General features: G+C 43.4%; 2 protein-coding genes across 3 annotated transcripts in view; one reads left to right on the top strand and one right to left on the bottom strand.

Annotated features, from left to right (window-relative positions):
• The window catches only part of LOC137353025 (BTB/POZ domain-containing protein 7-like), a 66,018-nt gene that overhangs the window by 7,715 nt on the left and 33,635 nt on the right, over positions 1 to 24,668 (top strand). The window contains exons 2-5 of one of the 2 annotated variants that reach the window (XM_068018938.1): positions 1,179 to 1,371; positions 11,477 to 12,541; positions 16,509 to 16,717; positions 23,982 to 24,057. In XM_068018938.1, the coding sequence (XP_067875039.1) occupies positions 1,290 to 1,371; positions 11,477 to 12,541; positions 16,509 to 16,717; positions 23,982 to 24,057 (1,432 nt within the window). In that variant the 5' untranslated portion in view covers positions 1,179 to 1,289. The remainder of the gene's footprint in view (positions 1 to 1,178; positions 1,372 to 11,476; positions 12,542 to 16,508; positions 16,718 to 23,981; positions 24,058 to 24,668) is intronic. The other variant, XM_068018939.1, reaches the window with a different exon arrangement.
• The window catches only part of sars2 (seryl-tRNA synthetase 2, mitochondrial), a 189,583-nt gene continuing 179,297 nt past the window's right edge, over positions 14,383 to 24,668 (bottom strand). Inside the window, exon 15 of the mRNA XM_068018945.1 lies at positions 14,383 to 14,392. The gene's annotated coding sequence lies outside the window, so the exon portion shown is untranslated. The remainder of the gene's footprint in view (positions 14,393 to 24,668) is intronic.

Raw genomic sequence — 24,668 nt, 5'->3', positions numbered from 1 at the left:
AGTTATTCGAAGCAAAAAATACTTTTAATGGCATAGCAAACCTTTGGAATAGGAAGCGTTAAAGAGAAACCGCTTTCATTCATATAGTTCCTTTTATGTCCTGCTTTGCCCCATGGAATTGATTGATTTTAAAGTGTAAATACTGTGACTCCAAGAGCAGGTCAGAGGCTAGGAATCCTGTGGCGAGTAACTCACCTCCTGACTCCCCAAAGCCTGTCCACCATCTACAAGCACAAGTCAGGAGTGTGATGGAATTCTCTCCACTTGCCTGGATGGGTGCAACTCCACAACACTCAAGAAGCTTGAATACCATCCAGGACAAAGCAGCCCGCTTGATAGGCACACCATCCACAAACATTCACTCCCTCCACCACAGACGCACAGTGGCAGCAGTGTGTACCATCTACAAGATGCACTGCAGCAACGCACCAAGGCTCCTTAGACAGCACCTTCCAAACCCATCACCTCTACCACCTCGAAGGATAAGGGTAGCAAATGCATGGGAACGCCACTGCCTGCAAGTTCCGCTCCAAGCAGCACACCATTCTGATTTGGAACTATATCGCCGTTCCTTCGCTGTTGCTGGGACAAAATCCTGGAACTCCCTTTCTAACAGCACTGTGGGTGTATCTACCCCACAGGGACAGCAATGGTTCAAGAAGGCAGCTCACCACTGCCTTCTCAAGGACAATAAGGGATGGGCAATAAAAGCTGGCCTAGCCTGCAACACCCGCATCCCCATGAATGAATTAAAAAAAAAAACTTGTTACTTTGGCAAACACGGTAGTCAATTTGTGCACAGCTAGGTCCCACAATAGCAAATGATAAATAACCAGTTAATTTGTTTTTTTAATGGTGTTCATTGGTTAAGAGAGAAATGTTGAGCAGAATACCAGTTCCCATATGCTTTTTTTTTTAATAATGCTTGTGGAATGTGCGTTGGTTCCTCTTAATAATTAAAAACATGCTCCAATGTGCAACTTTACGTTAAATATCTCATTCCTGTTCACCCTTCTAAAGAAGGGCATCCATTTGATGATGCGACTTTTGGTGTTTGCACTCTCCGGTCTCGCGGTCACTTGAAGTGGTTGAGCAGAACAAAGGATGGCTATTGTAGATGTAGAGGAAATTGCTAATCTTTTTTAAAAAAAAAAAAAATTCCCCCCCCCCCCTCTCAGGAACTGTTCATCGGGCGGTGTGATGGTCCTCTGTCAGTAGACAACTGAAGTTGCTTGCCAAGTGGAAGAAGACTATCTTAAAGAGATTCTTGCCATGTGTGTACAAAGAAAATGGGTGTTAATGCTTCTACCTACCCGTATCCATCGTGTCAGACAGCTGCGGTGAAAACACAATCTTCACATGCAGTCGGAGGTAAGAATTTTATTACATATTGTAAGACATCAGAAATGATGTAAATGAATGGTGAGACAGGCTCGGTGGGGGAGGGGGGTTGGTGGCGGGAGGGGATGCCGAATGGCCTTCTGTTCCAATGTGACTTCTGATACATGAGCTTTAAGAGAGCGTGCTCTTTATAATTCCTAATTTTTTTTTTAATGGGTAAAGCTTTGAAAAGCTGGGATTGTACTCCTTAGAGCAGAGAAGGTTAAGCGGTTGTTAAAATGGAGGTGTTCAAAATTCATGGGTTTTGATGAGAGTAGATCAGGAGCATCTGTATTGGTGGGAGGGTCGATAACCAGAGAATACAGATTTAAGATCTTTGGCAAAAATCCCGGAGGGATATGAAAATATTTTTTGTTAAGCAGTAGGTTGTTGTGATCTGGAATGCACTGCCTGAAAGGGCAGTGGAGGCAGAATAAATAGTAAGTTTCAAATGCGAAATGGATTAAAAACCTAATGCGAGATATTTTCAGGGCTATGGGGAAAGAGCAGGAGCGGTTAATTGGATTGCTCTTTCAAAGAGCCGGGACAGGCATGATGGACAGAATGGCCTCCTCCTGTGCTGTGCAATTCTATGAAATTTGATGTGGTAATAGGTCTTGGCAGCTAAATAATCGCAAATTCAATTCCTGATATTAAAGAAAGGTAGACACACTTATATCGCAGATTTCATGACCTCGGGACGTCCCAAAGCGCTTTACAGCCAATGAAGTACCTTTTTGTATTGTGGTCATTGTTAATGGAGGAAACGTGGCCGCCAATTATAGCACAGCAAGCTCCCACAATCAGCAATGTGATAATGACCAGGAAATCTGTTCTTCATTGATGTTGAATTGAGGTTTTAAATGTTGGCCAGGACACCAGGGATAATTCCCCTGCTCCTGTTTGCAATCGTGCCATTGGATATTTTTGCATTCAGCTGAGAGGACAGATGGCGCCTTGGTTTAACGTATCATCCAAAATATGTCACCTCTGACATTGCAGCACTCCCTCAGTACTGCATTAGAGTGTCAACCTAATTTTTTTTTTGTGCTCAGGTCTCTGGAGCAGGACTTGCGCCCACAACCTTCTGACTCGGAGGCGAGAGTGCTGCCCAGTGAGCTGCAGCTGGCACATTAGTTAACTTATCCAGGCTAATGGTAGGGACGATAATGTTGCCTTGACAACTATAGGAAAGTCAGCCAGAGTTGTCATTATTGATTGCTATACAGTGATGACACTTTATTTCCCCTCCCCTTTATTGCAAAGTGCACGTGAGGACAGATTTAGGCTTGAGTGTGTTACTACCAGGTGAGAAAGGTATCTAAGGGTTTCTTTCAGCCTTTACCTGGTCTTACTGTAGCAGAATATAATTTTAAACACACTGCTTTTAGCTCCCCCTTGGTGAATCCTTGTTTACCGCTTTCCAATTATAAGGCAAGGAAATGAGCACAAACAGGCTTTCTTGGGCTTAAAGAAGAAAAGTGAAATTTATTAAAACATAAACTCTAATTTGGTTAATGCCTATGGATACATGCCAAACCCCACACTAGCATGCATACGCAATACACACATGCAAATAGAGACAGAAAAGAGCAGAAGAAAAATAAAGTGGTGAGGTTTGAGGCAATATCAGAAGAGTTTCTTGTTACTGTGCTTTGAGCTCACTGTAGAGTCCTTTTGCAGGTAGTTCTTGTTTGTCGGTAATTATTGCTTTTGGTTGGGGCTCAGTATTATTCTTTAAACCTTGTTCACTGTAGGAGACTTTTCTTTCTTGGAGTTCCTGTGTCTTCAATGGATTCCAAAGCTGGTGAGAAAGAAACGGGAGCAGACAGAAGAGAGATATTCTTCCAGGAGCAAAGCTGTCTTCTGTCTTCAAACAGTATTTTCTCTAATTTAAAACTCTCAATTCAAAACTCTGAACAGCCAGTCAGTCATGTGACTAAACTGGTCTCACCACATCCGTTCTGTGTATTGGGAGCAGGGACTGGTTCCTTTGTTCCAACACTGTCTGCTAGTGTGCAGAAATGTCTTTCCAGCTGGGGGCCTGGCAATTCCTTATAATAGGCCCTCTTTTTTTTTTCTTCCCAGCAACAATTTGAAGTTTAATGTCTGTGGCGAAATTAATGTGCCTCACTCTTAGGTGGGGGCCTGCATGACAAGTGTAATGTATTACATGGCTGGCAATCACTGTTGTGATGCTTCAATGAAGAATAGCAAGTACCGTTCTGGTATTGTGGGAGCACCTTCGCATTGGCTACAGTGGTTGAAGAAGAAGGCTTACCACCAACTCAGAGCAACTAGGAATGGGTAATAAATAATCTGCCTTGCCAGCAGCACTGAATCCCAAGAATGTTTTTTAAAAAAAAAGTAACCTGTTCTCATTAATCAGAGTAACTTTACTGTGTACTCTGTGTAAATCTCGCATTTTCAATTCTAGCTGCCAGTAGCATCCAGAGTGCAGGAAACTGGTATCAAAAGATTTCTTCTTTTGGGCCTCCTTATCTCGAGAGACAATGGATACGTGCCTGGAGGTGGTCAGTGGTTTGTGAAGCAGTGCCTGGAGTGGCTATAAAGGCCAATTCTGGAGTGACAGGCTCAGTATCAAAAGATACTGTTGCTTAATTGATCTTCATTTCACCTCTCCAATCTTTTTATTCCCCCCTGCACCTGTTACAGACTCTTGCTGGGATCACAGATCTGTGGGCTTCTGCTGCACTGAGCTAGTGTCCTGGCCAATAATTATCCCTCATCTAACACCATGGAATAGGTTATCTGCTAATTATCACAATGCTGTTTGTGGGATCTTCCAGTATGCAAATTTGCAAGCGTGTTTCCTACATTACAACGGTGACTACGCCTTCAAAAGTACTTCATTGGCTGTAAAGTGCTTTGGGATGTTAAGGTCATGAAAGGCATTATATACATACAAGATCTTTTCTATCTTTGCCTTGTACTAATGGCTGTTCTTCATGTATGAGTCTAGATATTGAGGGTCCTAGGGTAATTCATTGTGTGTAAGGAGAAATGAGGGTCAGTTCTCAGCTGATGTTCACGCAGACAAACATTTTCCTGGCTGTTTATTGATTAAAATTGGCAATTGCTGCACCACGTCTGTTTCTTGGTACCCTTCACACAGTGAATGACTCTTAGTTTAGTTTAGAGATACAGCACTGAAACAGGCCCTTCGGCCCACCGAGTCTGTGCCGACCATCAACCACCAATTTATACTAATCCTACACTAATTCCATATTCCTACCACATCCCCACCTGTCCCTATATTTCCCTACCACCTACCTATACTAGGGGCAATTTATAATGGCCAATTAACCTATCAACCTGCAAGTCTTTAGCATGTGGGAGGAAACCGGAGCACCCGGAGGAAACCCACGCAGACACAGGGAGAACTTGCAAACTCCACACAGGCAGTACCCAGAATTGAACCCGGGTCGCTGGAGCTGTGAGGCTGCGGTGCTAACCACTGCGCCACTTTGCAGCCAAATGCAGGTAGCCTTTCTGCACAAGCAACGCCCCACATAGAGAAATAAGATGAATGACCAGATTATTTTAAAAACAATTATGCACAGTATTGATCCAGTTCATAGCACATACTCTGTCGTGTTAATCTGACATCTAAGTCCACGATTATGTGCAATGTTATCAAAGCAAAAAGTCTACTTGCCGGAAAATAATAGCAGCAGCCGTGCCACAGGTTACACTTGTATATAAATAAAGAGCAATGTTGGAGGTGTTCCAGGGACTGGGTGCATTACTGGATTACATTGAACCTCCTTGTTTCCCTGCTGTGATTTAATACATCTCTCTGATCTTTTGATGTGTTACTGACTTGTAACGTGCTCCAGCTTGTGTATCAAGAGTGTGTACATTCCCCTTTACGTTTTCTGATGTTTCATTTTCCTATTGGGCTTCCCAGCTTGTGAGTTTGATTTTTATTTAGCCTGTAAAAATATATTTTGTGTGTGACTTTTAGTACGAAATAAAACTTGGGGACTGCGTGGTGCCGAGCGTTAGATACTGAACTTGTAAGTCTTGGAACAGGTTTCAAGTCCATTTCAAACCGATGGGAGGGGTCCCATGCAATGTTCTCACTAAGCTGTGTGCCAGCGTGGCTGCATAGCAGCCTGGAAGGTACAGCGAAGGCCTTGTTTCATCTTCGGTATTGTGCCTGCAGTGGCCACGCAAAACAATTGTAAAGGTACCATGCATTGAAAGAAAACTGGCCATGCACAACAAAATTTTACAGGGAACATTGGTCCTATGTGAAATAAGTTTGAGCTGTCTCAGTCTAATGCTCACCCTAATGGTCAGCACAAAACTGCACCTTTAGTTCTACCCTAATAGACCGTTTTACTTGAGGCCATTGAATGGCCAGTTTGGGAACCACACGGGTGGAGAAACACGGACATTGCTGGGGAAAAGTTCCATTAAGCAAATTTTACAATTCTTACATTAGTGCCCAATGAAAAGTTGTCAGCTGTAACTCACCAGGGTCCCTGTCCTGTGTCCAAGAGGAGCTTGGGGAGGGCTGGGGGGGAAATCGACGTGGCAGCAAGTGCTGTGACGATTGATTAACGGCATGCGGAAAATGAGAGCTAATGTTCTTGAGTGCTGAATATAGAAACTGCAGATGGAAGGCTTGACTCTGCGCCAGAAACCTCAGCATGTGTTTGATTACGAATCTAACAGAATTGGGAACTGTGCGCGACAGTGTGGGAAGAACAAAGTTAGGATTTCTTTTCTTTCCAGCTCCTCAAAACTGGAAGAACTTGCAGAGCCAGTGGAGAGAACTTTTGTCTTGCTTTTCTTTTTGTTAATGACAATTTAAGCTGCGCTAACTTTGAATAGTGCAGATCTATTTTTTTTAAATCTCCCCAAGATGATGTAACTTGTTTTAAATTTCAGTTTTCCATCTGAACAAGATTACCTTGCAGGTGCAGCAAGCAATTAGGAAGGCAAATAGTATGTTGGCCTTTAGTACAAAGGGGTTTGAGTACAAGAATAAGGAAGTCTTACTTCAGTTGTACAGAGCTTTGGTGAGACCACACCTGGAGTACTGTGCACAGTTTTGGTTTCTGTACCTAAGGAAGGATATACTTGCCTTAGGTGGGATACAATGAAGGTTCACTAGATTGATTCCTGGGATGAGAGGGCTGTCCAATAAGAAGAGATTTGGTAGAATGGGCCTGTATTATCTGGGGTTTAGAAGAATTAAAGGTGATCGAATCGAAACATATAAAATTCTGACCGAGTTTGATAGGGTAGATGCTGAGAGGCTGTTTTCCCTAGCTGGAGAGTCTACAACTAGTGAGCATAGACTCAGGATAAAAGGGTAGCCAATTCAGACTGAACTGAGGAGAAATTTCTTCGCTCAAAGGGTTGAGAATCTTTGGAATTCTCTACCCCAAAAGTCTGTGGATGCTCAGTCATTGAATATATTTAATGCTGAAGGGATATGGGGATTGGATGGGAAATTGCAGTTGATGTCAAGATCAGCCATGATCGTATTGACTGGCAGAGCAGGATCAAGGGGCTGTATGGTCTACTCCTATTTCTTATGTGCCTGTTCCCTCGTTATTTGTGATATCCTGTGTGGGTTTTCCCCAGACATACCTTGCACTATTCCAGAGTCAGAAGTTTGGAGCTTCAAGTCCCACTTCAGGACTTGATCACAAAAATCCAGGCTGACACTTCTTACTGAGGGAATGCTGCACTGTCAGAGGTGCTGTCTTTCCGATGAGATGTTAAACTGAGGCCTATCTGCCTTTCCAGGTGGTAGTTAAAGCTCCCATGGCACTATTTTTCGAAAAGGAGCAGTGGAATTGCTGCTGTCATCCTTGAGATGCTTCCTAAAACTACTTGTTTGACCAAGCTTTGGTCACCTGACCTAATCTCCTTCCTCCTTTTGTTTGATGCTGTTTCTGTGAAGCATCTTCGGATGTTTTATGATAAAGGTCTATGTAAATGCTTGTTGCTTATGCTTCTTCACCAACCCCCCCCCCCCCCCCTCCGTTCATCTAATTCCTTATTTCTTCCAGTCACCGCTCACAGCCTCGACGAAGTTAGCAACTGCTGACCTGTGAATAACAGAGAGAACTGAACCCTAAAGGAAGACTGACTTGCCTTTATGTAGCACCTTTCATGACCTTGGAATGTCCCAAAGTACTTCATGGGCAATGAATTATTTTTGAACTGTGATCTCCAGGTCCGAACAATTTGTGTCCCAGGATGCTGTGGGAGGCGAGGGTGGAGATTGCAGGGGCTCTGACCCAAATTTTTAATTCCTCTCTGGCCACGGGGGAGGTGCCAGAGGACTGGAGAACAGCTAATGTGGTCCCACTCTTTAAGAAAGGTTGTAGAGATAAGCCAGGGAACTACAGACCAGTGAGTCTCATGTCAGTGGTAGGGAAACTATTGGAGAAAATTCTGAAGAAGAGAATCTATCTCCACTTGGAGAGGCAAAATTTGATTAGGAATAGTCAGCATGGCTTTGTCAGAGAGAGGTCATGCCTAACAAATTTGATTGAATTTTTTGAGCATGTGACCAGGTGTGTAGATGAGGGTAGTGCAAGTTTACATGGATTTCAAAGCCTTTGACAAGGTCCCACATGGGAGATTTATCAAGAAAGCAAATGCACATGGGATACAGGGTAATTTGATAAGGTGGATTCAAAATTGGCTTAGCTGCAGGAGACAGAGTGATGACAGACAGCTGTTTTAGTGACTGGAAGCCAGTGTCCAGTGGCGTACCACTGTGCTGGGTCCCCTATTGTTTGTCATTTATATAAACGACATAGATGACTATATGGGAGGTAGGATCAGTAAGTTCGCGGATGACACAAAGATTGGCCGAGTGGTTAACAGTGAGTTTGAGTGTCTTGGGTTACAGGAAGATATAGACGGGATGGTCAAATGGGCAGAAAAGTGGCAGTTGGAATTTAACCCTGAAAAGTGTGAGGTGATACACTTTGGAAGGAGTAATGTGACACGGAAGTATTCAGTGAATGGCCTGACACTGGGAAGTTCCAAGGAACAAAGGGACCTTGGCATGTTTGTCCATAGATCTCTGAAGGCAGAAGAGCAGGTTAATAGGGTGGTGAAAAAGGCATATGGGACACTTGCCTTTATCAATCAAAGAACAGTACAGCACAGAAATAGGCCATTTGGCCCTCCAAGCCTGCGCCGATCTTGATGCTTGGCTAAACTAAAACCTTCTGCACTTCCGGGATCCGTATCCCTCTATTCCCATCCTATTCATTTGTCAAGATGCCTCTTAAACGTTGCTATTGTACCTGCTTCCACCACCTCCCCCGGCAGCAAGTTCCAGGCACTCGCCACCCTCTGTGTAAAAAAAAAAAAACTTGCGTCGCACATCCCTCTAAACTTTGCCCCTCGCACCTTAAACCTATGTCCCCTAGTAACTGACTCTTCCACCCTGGGAAAAAGCTTCTGACTATCCACTCTGTCCATGCCGCTCATAACTTTGTAAACCTCTATCATGTCGCCCCTCCACCTCCGTCGTTCCAGTGAAAACAATCCGAGTTTATCCAACCTCTCCTCATAGCTAATGCCCTCCAGACCAGGCAACATCCTGGTAAACCTCTTCTGTACCCTCTCCAAAGCCTCCACATCCTTCTGGTAGTGTGGCGACCAGAATTGTACGCAATATTCCAAGTGTGGCCTAACTAAAGTTCTGTACAGCTGCAGCATGACTTGCCAATTTTTATACTCTGTGCCCCGACTGATGAAGGCAAGCATGCTGTATGCCTTCTTGACTACCTTATCCACCTGCATTGCCACTTTCAGTGATCTGTGAACCTGTATGCCCGGATCTCTCTGCCTGTCAATATTCCTAAGGGTTCTGCCATTTACTGTATACTTCCCACCTGCATTAGACCTTCCAAAATGCATTACCTGACATTTGTCCGGATTAAACTCCATCTGCCATTTCTCCGCCCAAGATCTATATCCTGCTGTATCTTCTGACAATCCTCATCACTATCCACAACGCCACCAACCTTAGTGTCAATCGAGGCATAGATTACAAAAGCAGGGAAGTTATGTTGGAGTTGTATAGAACTTTGGTAAGGCCACAGCTGGAGTACTGTGTGCAATTCTGGTCACCACATTATAGGAAGGATGTGATTGCACTGGAGGGAGTGCAGAGGCGATTCACCAGAATGTTGCCTGGGATAGAACATTTAAGTTATGAAGAGAAGTTGGATAGGCTTGGGTTGTTTTCGCTGGAGCAGAGAAGACTGAGGGGTGACCTGATCGAGGTGTACAAGATTATGAGGGGCATGGACAGGGTGGATAGGGAGCAGCTGTTCCCCTTAGTTGAAGGGTCACTTACGAGGGGACACAAGTTTAAGGTGAGGGGCAGGAGGTTTAACTGGGATTTGAGGAAGAACTTTTTTACCCAGAGGGTGGTGACGGTCTGGAATGCACTGCCTGGGAGGGTGGTAGAGGCGGATTGCCTCACATCCTTTAAAAAGTACCTGGATGAGCACTTGACATGTCATAACATTCAAGGCTATGGGCCAAGTGCTGGCAAATGGGATTGAGTAGACAGGTCAGGTGTCTTTAATGCATCGGTGCAGACTCGATGGCTGAAGGGCCTCTTTTGCACTGTATTATTCTGTGATACCTGTTGTATAGGACTGTACCACATTCTGCATTACACTTCAAAAAAAAAAAAATAATTTTTGTTGCTGCCTCACTGTTCCGCCACTCAGATCAGGATCTCGTTGGGCAGAGAATCTTATTCATTGTGATACACAATTTATGCCGTTTAACAAATTTGCAAGTGAATGCACTTTGCCGTGCATTTGACTAGCCTACTTGTTGATGCAGAGCAGGTTTGCCAGAATGTTACCAGAGCTCCCAGGGTTAAATTGTGAGGAGAGATTACATAAACTATGCTTGTAGCTCCTAAAATAGGTGGGGCTACAGAGTGGCACGTCAAAGAGACTTAGCAGTTGGCAGGAAAAAAGTCAGAAGCGCAAGGAGAGAGCCAATTGTGTAACAGCCCCAACAACCAATTTTATCTGCAGTGCCTGTGGAAGAGTCTTGTCGCTCTAGAATTGGCCTTTATAGCCACTCCAGGCGCTGCTTCACAAACCACTGACCACCTCTAGGCGCTTATCCATTGTCTCTCGGGACAAGGAGGCCAAAGAAGAAGTAGTCCCTAGAATATAGAAGCTTAAAGGTGATTTGATTGAGGTTTTAAGGACTTTAAAAGGAATTGATGAAAGATGATTTTTTTCCACTGGTGGGGGAGTTTCTAGCAAGTGGCTGTAACCTTGAAATCTGAGCCATGCCATTCAGGAGAGAAGTTAGGAAACACATCATGTAAAGGTTTTAAAAAAATTCTTTCATGAGATGTGGGTGTCGCTGGCAACATCAGCATTTGTTGCCCATCCCTAATTGCCCTTGACAACTGAGTGGCTTGCTAGGCCATTTCAGAAAGCAGTTCTGAATCAACCACATTGCTGTGGGTCTAGAGTCACATGTCGGCCTTACCATTTAAGGACGGCAGATTTCTTTCCCTAAAGGACATTAGTGAAGATGGGTTTTTAGAGCACTCGATAGTTTCATGGCATCATTACTGAGACTAGCTTTCAATTCCGTATTTTTAAAGTTAATTTAATTGAATTTAAATACCAACAGCTGCAGTGATGGGATTTGAACCCATGTCCAGTAATATTACCACAATGCCACTGTCGTTTCCAAGTAGAAGTATGGAACTCTCTCTCAAAAAGTAATAGATGCTAGCTCCATGAATAATTTTAAATCTGAGATTGATATATTTTTCCTAGACAAGGATATAAAAGGGAACCAAAGCTGGTGAAGGGAGTTGGGATTAAAGTCAGCCATTACCTTACTGAATAGCAGAACAGACCCGAGGGGCTGAATGGGCTCTTGATGTGCTGATGATGCTCTAAATACTTGTTATTGATTTTTAAGTTCCGTTCCCTGTCACAGACATCGTTCAACTTGAAGATCACAGAAAAATACAACCCTATTCCCTTAATGCTTATGGTATCTAATCTAACCTGTTTTTAATTTACTTCTTGGACAGATTCTCCTTCGCATCCTCAGTTCGGATGTCAGCCAGAGGGAAAGTTCTGCATCTCTGGCCTCGGTCAGGACAAGCGTGAGAAAAAGAAGAGCTCTAACCTTGCCTTGCTGAAGAAGAAGCTGTTCAGGCGCCGAAAATCGGCCAAGGCAGCTGACCATGCCAAGCACATGCGCGAGCTCCTGTGCGGCTGGGACGTGCGGGATGTGGGCCTGCTGGTGAAGCAGTATGAAGCCGCGCTGGCCGTGAAGGAGCTGGTGATTCAGGCGTGTGTAGCCAGGCCAGAGGCCAGCCGGTTAAATGAAGATCTGGCTAAGCTCTATCAGTTCAAGTACTGTACGGATGTGGACCTGATATTCCAAGGTACGTGTTTTCCTGTCCATCGTGCCATATTGGCAGCCCGGTGTCCTTTCTTCAAAACCCTCCTCTTATCTAACCTGGACCGCGCTGAGCTAGTCATGGACATCAGCACTGTCGGCATAGACATGCCAATACTGTCGTCTCTTTTGCACTACTTGTATAGCGGAGAATTTGGCATGCAAGATTCCCAGATCAAGAATGTTGATATCTTGGTCCGTCTCAGCGAAGAGTTTGGGATGCCCAATGTCCTTCACTTAGACATCTACAATCTTCTGGAGAGCTGCTGCTATTATGACGCAGTCCTCAGTTTTACCTCCAATCCTGATGTCTCCGACAACTTTGAAGGGTGCTGCCTGGAGGGGGAGTTCCGCTGTCACAAGGCTATCCTGTGTGCCCGCTCACCGTTCTTTCGGAATCTCCTCCAGAAGCGCATACGCACTGGCGAAGAGACCACAGACCGGACCTTGCAGACTCCAGCTAGGATTGTGCTGAATGAAGCAATCATTCCAAAGAAATATGCAAAAGTCATTTTGCACTGCATGTACACAGACCTGGTGGACCTTGACCTGGTTCTGCCTTTCAGCCCGTCGACTGGGAGCTTAAGAGAAGTGCAGGATGAAACTGGAAAGGACAGTGAGACCCGACTGGAAAACGCTATGGAGCTGTTCCATATAGCTCTCTTCATTGAGTTCGATATGCTGGCACAAGGTAAGGACAAAGTGTTGATGCTGTGGGCAGGGGAGGGATTGATTAGGAGATTGTTGCTGCAATAATGGGAGTGTACCTTCACAAGTCTGGAAGGTGGCAAGACAAGTTAATAAGGCTTTTAAAAAGACATTTGGTATCCTTGGCTTTATAAATAGTGGTAGAGAGTACAAAAGCAAGGCAGGTATGCTAAACCTTTCTGAAAGATAGCTTGCATTCCAGCTGAAGTATTGTTGCCACTTCTGCGTATTACCTTTTTAGGAAGGATGTCAAAGCTTTATAGGGATTGCAGAGGAGATTTACTAGAATGGTACTAGGGATGAAAGACTGTGGGGAGACTAGAGAAACTGGAGTTTCTGTCCCTTGGAGCAGAGATAATCATAGGTTGATTTGATAAAGATGTTCGAAATCTTGAAGGGTTTTGATAGTTTCTCCTTATTTACTCTGTTTCGAGTGGCAGAAGGGTCGGTAACCAGAGGACATAGACTTAAGATGAGTGGCAAAAGTACCAGAGACGAAATGGGGGGGGGGGGAGAATTACGCAGCAAATTGCTGTGTTCTGGAATGCACTGTCTGAACGAGTGCTGGAAGCAGATTTAATAACTTTCAAAGGGGAATTGGATAATTACTTGAAGGGGAAAGAGCAGAGGAGTGGGACTAATTAAATAACTCTTTCATTGAGCTGTCACAGACATGATGGGCTGAATAACCTCATTCTGTGCTATGAAGGTAAGGTTTCATTTTAGGCTTATCTTAAAATCTTTAAAATTTTATTGATTTTTATATATCTTATTTAAACCTAGAACATCATTCTGTCTGGCTTAGGTGATGAGGTCAGTCATAACTTTCTCCTTTTCATTCTGGATTGTGGTTTGAAATACAGACCAAGGCAGACGGGACATAGGTTTCCTTTCTTTACTGGGTGTAAATATCCTTGGGTTAAATGGATTTGGGGTAGTCCCAGTCCAATTTCAGAGGGGTTGTTTGATGCCAAGGAGCATTGTAGATGGTGAATGCCCTCATGAGAGAGCTGTTGAGCACTGCAGGCAGGCAGGCAAATGTAATACCTATATTAACGATAGACAACTACAGACCCATTAGCTTAACTAAGCAAGGTAAAGGAATGTGTTCTAACTGATAAGCTGGAGAAGGAACTATATAGAAATTTTTTTCTGAGGGTCCTTTTGCTTCCTCAAAAGGCAGTGGAAGCAGAGTCTTTAAATATTTTTAAGGCAGAGGTAGATAGATTCTTGATGAGCAAAGGGATGAAAGGTTATTGGGAGCAGGCAGGAGTTGAGGCTGCAATCAGATCAGCCATGATCTTATCGAATGGTGGAGCAGGCTCGAGGGGCTTACTCCTCCAAATTCATATGTTCGTATGAAATCTAATGAAAAACATAACCACACGGTCTTGAAAGAGTCGATCATACTTGTGAAACCATCATGACTTTTGAAGTTGTATATAAAGTTGATGGTGGAATTCATTCTGCTAGTTTACTTGGACTAAGGTTTTTGATAGAAGTTCTACATGAAAGTCTTATTATTAGCTTAGCTTTAATTGCCAGTTTCACCAAGACCAGAAATGGATGTATGGGCATCTGTTGGTGCTTTTCCAAGATTGAAAGGGGAAGGGACATTGTTAGAGTGGGATTATTCTGCATTTAACAACAATTACAACATTACAGTTGCCTGGTTTAAATATGTGCTTACTGAGTGAATGGAACTAACATGCTTAACTAGTCTGATCATGTGTGAATGTTCAAATGGAACCATGGGCACATGAATGAGTGACTTGTATATTTAAAAAACAAATCAGCTGGACTTGATTTAAACTGCCAGCCGCCACCCGTTAATCTGACTGGGTGAGTTTCAAACCTGCGACCTAATCATCCCACTGATGTCCTTCACCTTAATTCATAAGCAATAATGTATATTATATTTATGCTAAAAGTTCACTTTTATGTGGTTACTTGTGGTGTAAAGCCTTGGGATTAGTTTCTGCAGTCTTTGCTTAAGTTTTGTTGTGAGCGGAAATTGGATGGAACTAGGGTGCTTTGACTGTATCAAAGGTACGTGGCCTTGGCCTTCCCCCTCTCTGTTAAACTACTGCAACCCTGCCACCAAGAATGCTGCTTTCCTTCAATTCTGTTCTTTCATATCACCCATTTCCTTTGCCCCACCATTGGTTGCTGTGCCTTCAGTTGCCAAGGCCCTACACTGTGGAATCTCTCTCCTCCTTTGACATCCTCCTTTTAAAACCTACCTCTTTGACCTAGCTTTTAGTAATCCGTCCTGATATTTCCTTATGTGGCTCGATGTCCATTTTAGTTTACCTCTGCTGTTCTGAAATACCTTGGGTCATTGTAATGGTTTAAAAGTGCGAGATAAAAACAACTTTTGGTCCATTGTATCTTCTGTGATAGGGTCACCAGTAACCTTACTTTATCAGGCAATGAACAGGCTCATTGGGTGTTTTCCAGCTGTACTCAACCTTTAGACGAGACTGATTTGGAAGCCCTGCTTCAGAACCAGCATATTGACCTCTGTGGCAAATTGATTCAGTGGATCCAATGCAATAAAATTAATTTTATTGGGGTTTTTTGTATTTTTAATGCATTCTTTTGTAAATACAATCTGAGTGAATGGTGTTGAAATAGCTAGGGATGAGGTTGAAAACTTGACTTTCAACATGTTCAATTGCTGTAGAACTGCACTCAGCAAAGTCAATTGAATATATTGTCAAAACAGTAGAATGCAAGTTTGAGGAAATTGAGCAAACTATACAATGAGCAGGGCATATTGCAGGTCAACCACTGTGTGCAGTTTCAGCCTTTGAGAAATAAGGGAGACACTTCAAGTGCTGGAGGCGGTATAGTGCAGAGCCATGAGATTGATCCCTGGTGTCTCAGTCTGAGTTGCAAGGGAAGACGGGAAAGACTTGGATTTTCGACCTGAAAAGTTAGTGTCTGAGGTGGCCTTGTCGAAGTATATCAAATAGGAAATGGTATGTATGGAAAAGGTTAATTCAGAATACAGCTTTAAAATAAGCACTGGGGGTGGTGGGGAGCTGCGGGTGTGGTGGTAGAACAATGAGACACCGGTTCAAACTCAAAAGCTAACTTTAAGATTGATATTGGGGGTGTTCTTCAAGCAGGGAATGATCAGTGCTTGGAATGAACCTGTGGGACAAATTGTGGAGGTGAAAACGTTGGAATTAAAGAAAGAAAAAAAAGGTGCAACGATAAAGGGAGAGTAGGGTTGTTTTAGATGGGTGAATGAAGATGGGCTGAATGGCCTTCCTCATCCATAAGTAGCTTGTGATCTGACAGCCTCCTTAATTTATAAATCTGCTGTCATGATCTTGCACTCTGGAGGCATTAGTTTTCTAAAGCGTGCGTGCCTGTGCAGGCAGAGACAGGAGCAGGTTCAGTTGGCCGAGTAGCTGAATGCACGTTGTTGAAACTCATGAATAACGAAGTGGCTATTTGAGCAAATTGTTGGAGGTCTATTGGTCACTGGATCACAAGCCCAGCATATGCTACTACTTTCCCCAAATACAAGAGGAGGAATCGGTCCAGTAATACGAACATGAAGAAAAGAACTGTTTATTGTTTTAATAAATGCCTTTCTTGTGGTTTCTTGCTTAGGAAGCGGCAGTTAATATGGGAATAGGCAGGGGAATGGGACTTGAGTGATTGCTCTAAGAGCTAGTACAGAGGTGATTGGCGAACCCTGTAAAGCCAGGCAAACATTTAAAGATGAACGAGTTATGAAATCAATTAACAGAGAGGGCCATTGACATGAACATAAATGGATTTGAGATGCAAATGTTGGTGTTCCTGGATAGAGAAGGGATTAGGGGATATGGTTTGAGATTGATCACAAAAGGATTGGCTTTTTTAAGCACTAAGTGTTTTGCTCTTGTATTCTAATGTTTGTATTCTAATTCACACTTTCGTTCTCTGCACAGGCTGTGAAGATCTGATTGTTGAGAGTGTCACGCTGGACTCTTTAGTTGCGATCCTAAAGTGGAGCTTTCAGCCATATGGGTCCAAATGGGTCCATCGGCAAATGCTGCATTTCCTCTGTGAGGAGTTCAGTAACGTCATCACTTCTGACATTCTCTATGAGCTAAGCAAGGAGCACCTGATGGCTGCCATCCAGTCAGATTACCTACAGGTAAATTGGCCTCTGTCTGCAACTAAGTCTAGTTTTTCTTCTAGAACTGCTAGTTTTTTGAGAAATTTGTTAGAGAAATGGCAGAACTGTGCGGTTTTGTCCTGTGTTGAATTGTGAAACAAATCGGTTTAGATTTTATCTTGCAGCTGCGCTGATGGGAGAGTTTTGATGTGTATAACACTAGGTCTTTGCTAATCTGCCTCTGGTGGTGTCAGCAATTTGTGATGATTAGAGAGAATCAAATGACATTGAAAGCATGATCATTCTGCCCAGAAGGAGGCCATTCAGCCCATTGTACCTATGCTGACTCTTTGAAAGAGCTATCCAATTAGTCCCATTTCCCTCGCTTCTACCCTACAGCCTTGCAAATGTTTTCCTTGCGAAGCATTTCTCAGATTCCCTCTTGAAAGTTACTGTTGAGTCTGCCACCTTCCTTTTTAGGTATTCCAGATCATAACTCGCTGCATAAAAGAAAAATCCCTCATCTCCACTCTGGTTCTTTTGCCAAGTTACTTTAAATCTCTGCCCTTTGGTTACTGACCCTCCTGTCAGTGGAAACCGGTTTTGATGGAGAAATTAAGGGAAACTATCTTAATTTTGAACGCGTCTATCAGATTTCCCCTTGACATTTTCTCCTCTAAGGCGAGCAATCCCAACTTACATAATTGCAATCTTTCATCCCTGGTGTACCATTTTGGTAAATCGGCCTCTGTACCCTCTCAGAGGTCTTAACGTATGTTCCTAAAGAATGGTGCCCAGAATCGGACACACTATTCCAGCTGAGGCCTGATGAGAGATTCACGAGTGCCTTGATTTTAAGTGGATTATTTTCCATAGCTTACCAGTACTAATTTGCTAATTACTCCCAGTGACAACGCTGGAGTTCAAAATGGATTCCAAGTGGCAATCTGCTGTTGATTACTGTTATGTGGAGTTAAAGCCACCTCTGAATCAGAATGGTGTCTAGTCTCAGCTTGGTCAACATCATGTACCCTGCAGACTTTGAATGGGAGGCAAGCTCAGAGATACAAGAGTAGCAGGTCTTCAATTGCAGATGGTTCCTCAACTGTACTGCAGCCCAATTGCTGTATTTTACTCTCAAAGTGACTTAAGCTTGTATTAAATTTTAATGCATCTGCTGGATTCGGTTCCTCTGAGAGAGCTCTGCCAGAAAGTAATGGCTTCACTCCAGGACTTGAGAGCACGTAATGAAAGCTGATCCACCATTGCAATACAGGGGGAATGCTGTACTTTGAAGCCATTGCTCTTCAGAGGGGATAATAAACCAGCCCAACCTGTCTGCTGGTTTTGATATGGAATCCATTGCACTGTTGATTTAGGAAAGCAAATGGTACATTAGCCTTTATTACAAAGGGACTAGAGTACAAAAGTAAAAGAAATCTTACTGCAATTATTCAGGGCCTTGGTGAGACCACACCTGGAATACTGTGTGCAGTTTTGGTCTCCTTACCTAAGAGAGATATACTTGCCTTAGAGGGAGTGCAACGAAAGTTCACTAGACTGATTCCTGCATTGAGGGGATTGTCCTAAGAGGAGAGATTGAGCAGATTAGGCCTCTGTTTCCTAGAATTTAGAAAAATGAGAGGTGATTTAATTGAAACGCACAAAATTATTGAGGGTCTTGACAGGGCAGATGGTGGCAGAGTATCTCTGAATCTAGAACCAGGAGTTGTAGTCTCAATAAAAGGGTGGTCATTTCAGACTGAGCTGAGAAGGACAGGATTGTGAACCTTTGGAATTAACTGTCCTAGAGAGCTGTGAATGTTAAATTGTTCAGTATATTAAAAACAGCAATAAGCAGATTTTTGGATACTTCTCTTTGGCCTCCTTATCTCGAGAGACAATGGGTAAGCGCCTGGAGGTGGTCAGTGGTTTGTGGAGCAGCGCCTGGAGTGGCTATAAAGGCCAATTCTAGAGTGACAGGCTCTTCCACAGGTGAAATTGGTGTCCTTTGGTTCTGGACTCTTCTGCCAATGGGAACAGGTTCTCCCAATCTTCTTTGTTCACACACCTCATGATTTTGAACACCTCTATCACATTGCCCCTCAACCTTCTAAGGGGAATAACCCCAGCTTCTGCAGTCTGTCTACGTAACTGAAGTCTCTCATCTGTGGAAACCATTCTCTTGAATCTTTTCTGCACCCTCCCCAGCCTTCACATCCTTCCTAAAGTGTGGTTAGACACAATACTCCAGTTGATTTCAAAACCACAAGTAATTAATTGTATAATGAAGCACTTTAAGATGCTCTTGGAGACATGATGAGGCGTACAGTTGCAGATTTAATTTTTTTTTCCCCCTTCAACCCTATCACTGCTAGTAGTACATGAAAATGGAAACTCCAAATGACAAGGAAATTGTTGATATTTTTGCCTTTGCTTGGCATTCCCACTGTGTGTTGGGTCTTCCTAGTCTTTGAAATCACCCTGTTCACCCAAAAGGTGTATCTGTCTGCTGTTTCTGTTATGGCATTGTCATAACATAAGAAATAAGAGCAGGAGTATGTCATTTGTCCCCTCGAGCTTGCTGTGCCATTCAATTAGACCATGGCTGATCTGATTGTGGCCTTAACTCCACTTTACTGCTGGCGGGTCCCCCCACCCCCCGCTCGAAATAACCCTTTGCTCCCTTGTAGATCAAAAATCTGTCTCGCTCAGTGTTAATTGTAACAAGTGCCCAGCTTGGTACTGAAAAGACAACAATTTGCAGGGCTTTCACGCCAATCCTTGTTTTTGACCCCTGAACAAAAGGACTGCAATTCTTTAGTGCTTTTCGCGGCCTCTGTATGTCCCAAAATGCTTCCCACAATTCTTTACAGCCATTGAATTATTTCGGAAGTGTAATCAGAGTTGTAATGTAATTTGAGCACTGTGGGTGGACCTTCACGCAGACTGCAGCGGTTCAAGAAGGCCGCTCACCACCACCTTTTCAAGGGCATTTAGGGATGGTTGCCTAAGAACAAAAAAAAAGTGTGGCATCCAATTTGCACACAGCAAGCTCCCACAAACAACAATGAAATAAATGACCAGATCATCTTGTGTTTTTTAGGTGTTGGTTGAGGGAGACGAGAGTGCGACCAACCAAGCCTTGGCCGACCTGTAACTGGGGCTGTGTGCTTGAAGCTTTTAAAGAAGGCTGTTTGAGTACATTTCCCTCTGTGCTCTGACAGAATAACTGAATTTTAAATATAAATTGGAAATGCACAGTAGGTCAGTCAGCATCCAAAAGAGAGAGGCTAACATTTCAAGTGGAACCCTTCATTAGGGCTGAATGTTATGTTTAACAGGTATCATCTTGAATATTTTTGCACCCTCTTATTCCAATAAAGTATGTACATGAATCAGCATTGTTCATGAAAAGCTATAATGTATAGTAACAAAATTTGAGCCTAATCTTATCTGGTTTTCATACTTTTTAAACAAACAGACCTACATGAACTATTATGCAACAAAATGGTGCGTGTTTAAATGTTAAGATGCAAAGGCTAAAGTTTTGGTTGTCAGAGACCAGTATCTTATAAAGTGGAGCCGTTCTTTTCCATCACTAAAGTCAGTATTTTAAAACTTGTGGCACTCTATTTCGGTCCACTATCCCACTGGGGGTTTACATCAGCTGCTTCTATGTTGCTCCATTGCTGACACCTGCCAGCACATTGGTGCTACTGATAGCTTTGCAGAACCAGAGTAAACCTCTGGTGTGCTGGAATATTCAGGGTCTTTCCTGGCTGATGGCACTAGTGGGTCTGATAAACCTGCTTTTGTTTTGCTACTGGCCTTTTGGAAGCCAGAATGTGCCATCAGTGTCAGCTGGCTTAGTGGTAGCACATTCACCTTTGAGTCAGGAGGTTGTGGGTTCAAGTCCCACTCCTGGACTTGGGCACAAAAATCCAGGCTAACGCTCTAGTGCCGCACTAAGGGAGTGCTGCACTATCCCGAATGAGACATTAAACCGAGGCCTGTCTGCTGTCTTGGGTGGATGTAAAAGATCCCGTGGCACTATTTTGAAGAAGAGTAGGGGAGTTATCCTTGGTGTTCTGGTCAATATGTATCCTTCAGTCAACATCACAAACAGTCATTTATTACATTGCTGATTGTGGGATTTTGCTGTGCTGAATTTCACTGCTGTACTTCCTATATTGGGGGAGGGCACTAGTAAGCTGGGGGTGGTGGAAATTAGGGGAGAACACGAAAGTGGAGGGGGGAATTTGGGGAGGGAACTAGTAAGTGGGGGGGGGATTGGGGAGGGCATTTGAAATGGGAGTGTGCTAATTGAGGGAGGGCACTAGTAAGTGGGTGGGTACAGTTTTGGGCACCACACTATAGGAAGGATGTGATTGCACTGGAGAGGGTGCGGAGGAGATTCTCTGGGATGTTGCCTGGGCTGCAGCATTTCAGCTATGAAGACAGACTGAAAAGGCTAGGGTTGGTTTCCTTGGAACAGAGAAGGCTGAGGGGGGGGACCTGATTGAGGTATACAAAATTATGAGGGGCATTGATGGGTTAGATGGGAAGAAACTTTTTCCCTTAGCAGAGTTGTCAATAACCAGGGGGCATAGATTTAAGGTAAGGGGCAGGAAGTTTAGAGGGGAGTTGAGGAAAATATTTTCACCCAGAGGGTGGTTGGAATCTGGAATGGTACTGCCTGAAGAGGTGGTAGAGGCAGAAACCTTCACAACATTTAAGAAGTATTTAGATGAGCACTTGAAATGCCATAGCATACAAGGCTACGGGACAAGTGCTGGAAAATGAGATTAGAATAGTTAGGTGCTTGATGGCCGGCACAGACACGATGGGCCAAAGGGCCTATTTCTGTGCTGTATAACTGACTCTATTACAACAGTGCCTACACTTCAAAAGTATTTTGTTGGCTGTAAAGCACTTTGGGGCATCACAAGTTTGTGGAAGGTGCTGTACAAATGCAATTCTTTTTTCTTATGACATTAAGTGAGATCAATATAAGCCAGTTGTAGTGTGCTTTAAGGTGTTGTGGAATTTGTTTCCTTTTTAAGTGTTTCAAGATATAATATCAAGAACTGCACTTGATGTGAAGAGACTTCTGAAGAGAGGGTTTTTTTTTGTCATTTAGGTATTTTGGGGTTGACTGGAAGAATGCTTGTCTAGGCTTGTAAAGAATCTCTACACACGGGAGGGCTGCGCACTTCTTTGATCAGCAGGTGGTCATGCTATCACCTCCTCTCCTTCAAAACCTTTCTCTTTGAAGTGTTTTTAGCCTATCCCTCTAATCATGCCTGTTTACCTCCTAAGTGAGCAAAAGGGTACTTGCGAGTAAAATGCTCTGAGGGAAGGACACTGTAATATAAGCTTTTTTTTTTGCGAAGTGCTGTATTGATGGAACTATATCATTAGTCGGGTATGTTTTAATCCTAGCTGTCAGAGGCAACTTCAAATGTTTTGCACTAAAACCATGTGGAACCTGGGATCTGTGGGACATGTTATATATTTGCAGCCTCCAACCCAAGATAAATTCTGATGCTCACCGGAGGTGGATGGGTAACAATCAGATGTGGAAATTCACTTTTTTTAAATTTAAAAACTCCATAACCCAGCAAAGCTTCGGGCAGTTATAATATCCCTATCTGAATGACTTGATCGGTGTGAAATTATGGAATCTTAAAATGATACAGCACAGGAGGCGGTCATTCGATCCATTGTGCTGTGCTGGCTGTTTGAAATTCCATGTATATACAGAAACGGGAGGAGGCCATTTCGTCCCTTGAGCCTGTTCCGCTATTTGAGGTCATGGCTGATCTGTGACCTAACTACGTGTTCCCACATTTGCCCCATATCCCTTAATACCTTAGTTAACAGAAATCTACCAATCTTGGATTTAAAATTAATCATTGATCTAGTACCAATTGGCATTTTGTGGAAGAGAGTTCCAAACTTCTACCACCCTTTTGCATTTAGAAGTGTTTCCTAATTTCACCCCTGAAAGGTCTGCCTTTAATTTTTAAGAGTATGCCCCCAGTCCTAGACTCCCCAACCAGCAGAAATGGCTTCTATCTGCAACAACAACTTATATAGAGCCTTTTAATGTAAAGGCCCTTAAGGAGTGTTATAAAGCAAAATATGACACCAAGCCACGTAAGGAGATTTTTTTTTAATTTTTTTTATTTTTATATTTAGAGATACAGCACTGAAACAGGCCCACCGAGTCTGTGCCGACCAACAACCACCCATTTATACTAATCCTACATTAACCCCATATTCTTTACCACATCCCCACCATTCTCCTACCACCTACCTATACTAGGGGCAATTTATAATGGCCAATTTACCTATCAACCAGCAAGTCTTTGGCTGTGGGAGGAAACCGGAGCACCCGGCGAAAACCCACGCAGACACAGGGAGAACTTGCAAACTCCACACAGGCAGTACCCAGAACTGAACCCGGGTCGCTGGAGCTGTGAGGCTGCGGTGCTAACCACTGCGCCACTGTGCCGCAGATATTGGGTCAGGTGCCCAAAAGCTTGCTCAAAGAAATCTATTTTAAGGACTCTATCTGTTTGCCTTAATATCGTGAAAGCATCAATCAAATCGCCCATTCATCTTCTAAATTCCAGGGAATACAACTCTAAGTTTGTGTGATCTCTCCTTGTAATGTATCACTTGAAATTCAGGTATTGTTCCAGTAAGTCTGTACTGCACTCCCTCCAAGGCCAGTATATCCTTCCTAAAGTGTGGTGCCCAGAACTCAACGCAGTAATCCAGGTGTGTTCTAACTAGAGCTTTGTATGACTATAGCATGACTTCTATCCCTTGGTATTCTTATCCTCAAGTATATGGGTGTCTAGCCGCACCATGATTAGCCTGAGCAACCCTGGGCAACAAAAAGGAATCTGCTTCAGCCACTGATTATTATCTGTTCAGGGTAGGGCATAAAATGAGATTGGGTTTGGTTGTTGCATCTGTTCTCATGGCTAGTAGTCACTTGCTGTCTGGGGCATATGCAGATTGCCCATTTTTGGGTGTGATACTAGAGGACAGCAGATGACTATTTCCTGGCTTTGACACTAAGGGAAAATGCAAGGTACAAAAGTCCAGCACTCATAATGTCTTGTTGGTGGAGTGTACCCCAGCAAGAGTTGGAACCTTTGGGAGAGGAGGGAGGTAAAAGTAACAGTTTAAAAAAAAAAAGCTGTGTGATACTGATGATGCTGAAGATGCTGACGTGATTCCTCTCTTTCCCCCCCCCCCCCCCCCCCCCCCCCCCACACCCTTGCAGGCAAGTGAACACGATATCCTGAAGGCTGTGATTAAATGGGCTGAACACCAGCTGGCAAAGCGTCTGTCAGATGAAGGTGAGTTATGTGCAGGTGTATCGAGAGCAGTAGAGACTCGCTAACCTGGGGCCCTGGTGTGCCTGCCAGTTCACATGGTCTGACCTAGTTGAGTTCTTGCGGCTTTTTACTGTGTCTGATGAAGGTCTCTGGTGCCTAATCATCTAGTAGTTTTGAGCTGGTGCCTGTACATAATCTAATCATTGCTGGTGTTAACTGTAAAATAACATTATTTTTTATTGTTACGACCAGGTGAAAAAGGTCTAGGGTTCCCTTTCAGCCTTCACTTGGTCTTACCGTAACGGGGTTTAATTTTAAACACACCGTGTTTTTAAGCTCTCCCTTGGTGAATCCTTATTAACTGCTTTCCAATTATAAGGCAAAGAAACCAGCACAAACGGGCTTTCTTAGGTTTAAAGAAGAAAAGTTGAAATTTATTGAACTTAAATTCTAATTTGGTTGATGCCTACAGACACACTATGCGCCCACGCTAGCATGCATACACGATACACACATGCAGACAGAGGCAGAAGAAAAATAAAGTGGAAGAGTTTGAGGCAATAGTTGAAGAGTTTTTGTTACGGTTCTTCGAGCTCACTGTAGAATCTTTGATTGCAGGTAGATCTTGCTTT

The sequence above is a fragment of the Heterodontus francisci genome, chromosome 40 (genome assembly GCF_036365525.1).
Source record: "Heterodontus francisci isolate sHetFra1 chromosome 40, sHetFra1.hap1, whole genome shotgun sequence".
Lineage (NCBI taxonomy): Eukaryota > Metazoa > Chordata > Chondrichthyes > Heterodontiformes > Heterodontidae > Heterodontus > Heterodontus francisci.
The sequence above is the reverse complement of the archived record's forward strand: the minus strand, read 5'-3'. Positions and strand labels throughout refer to the sequence as shown.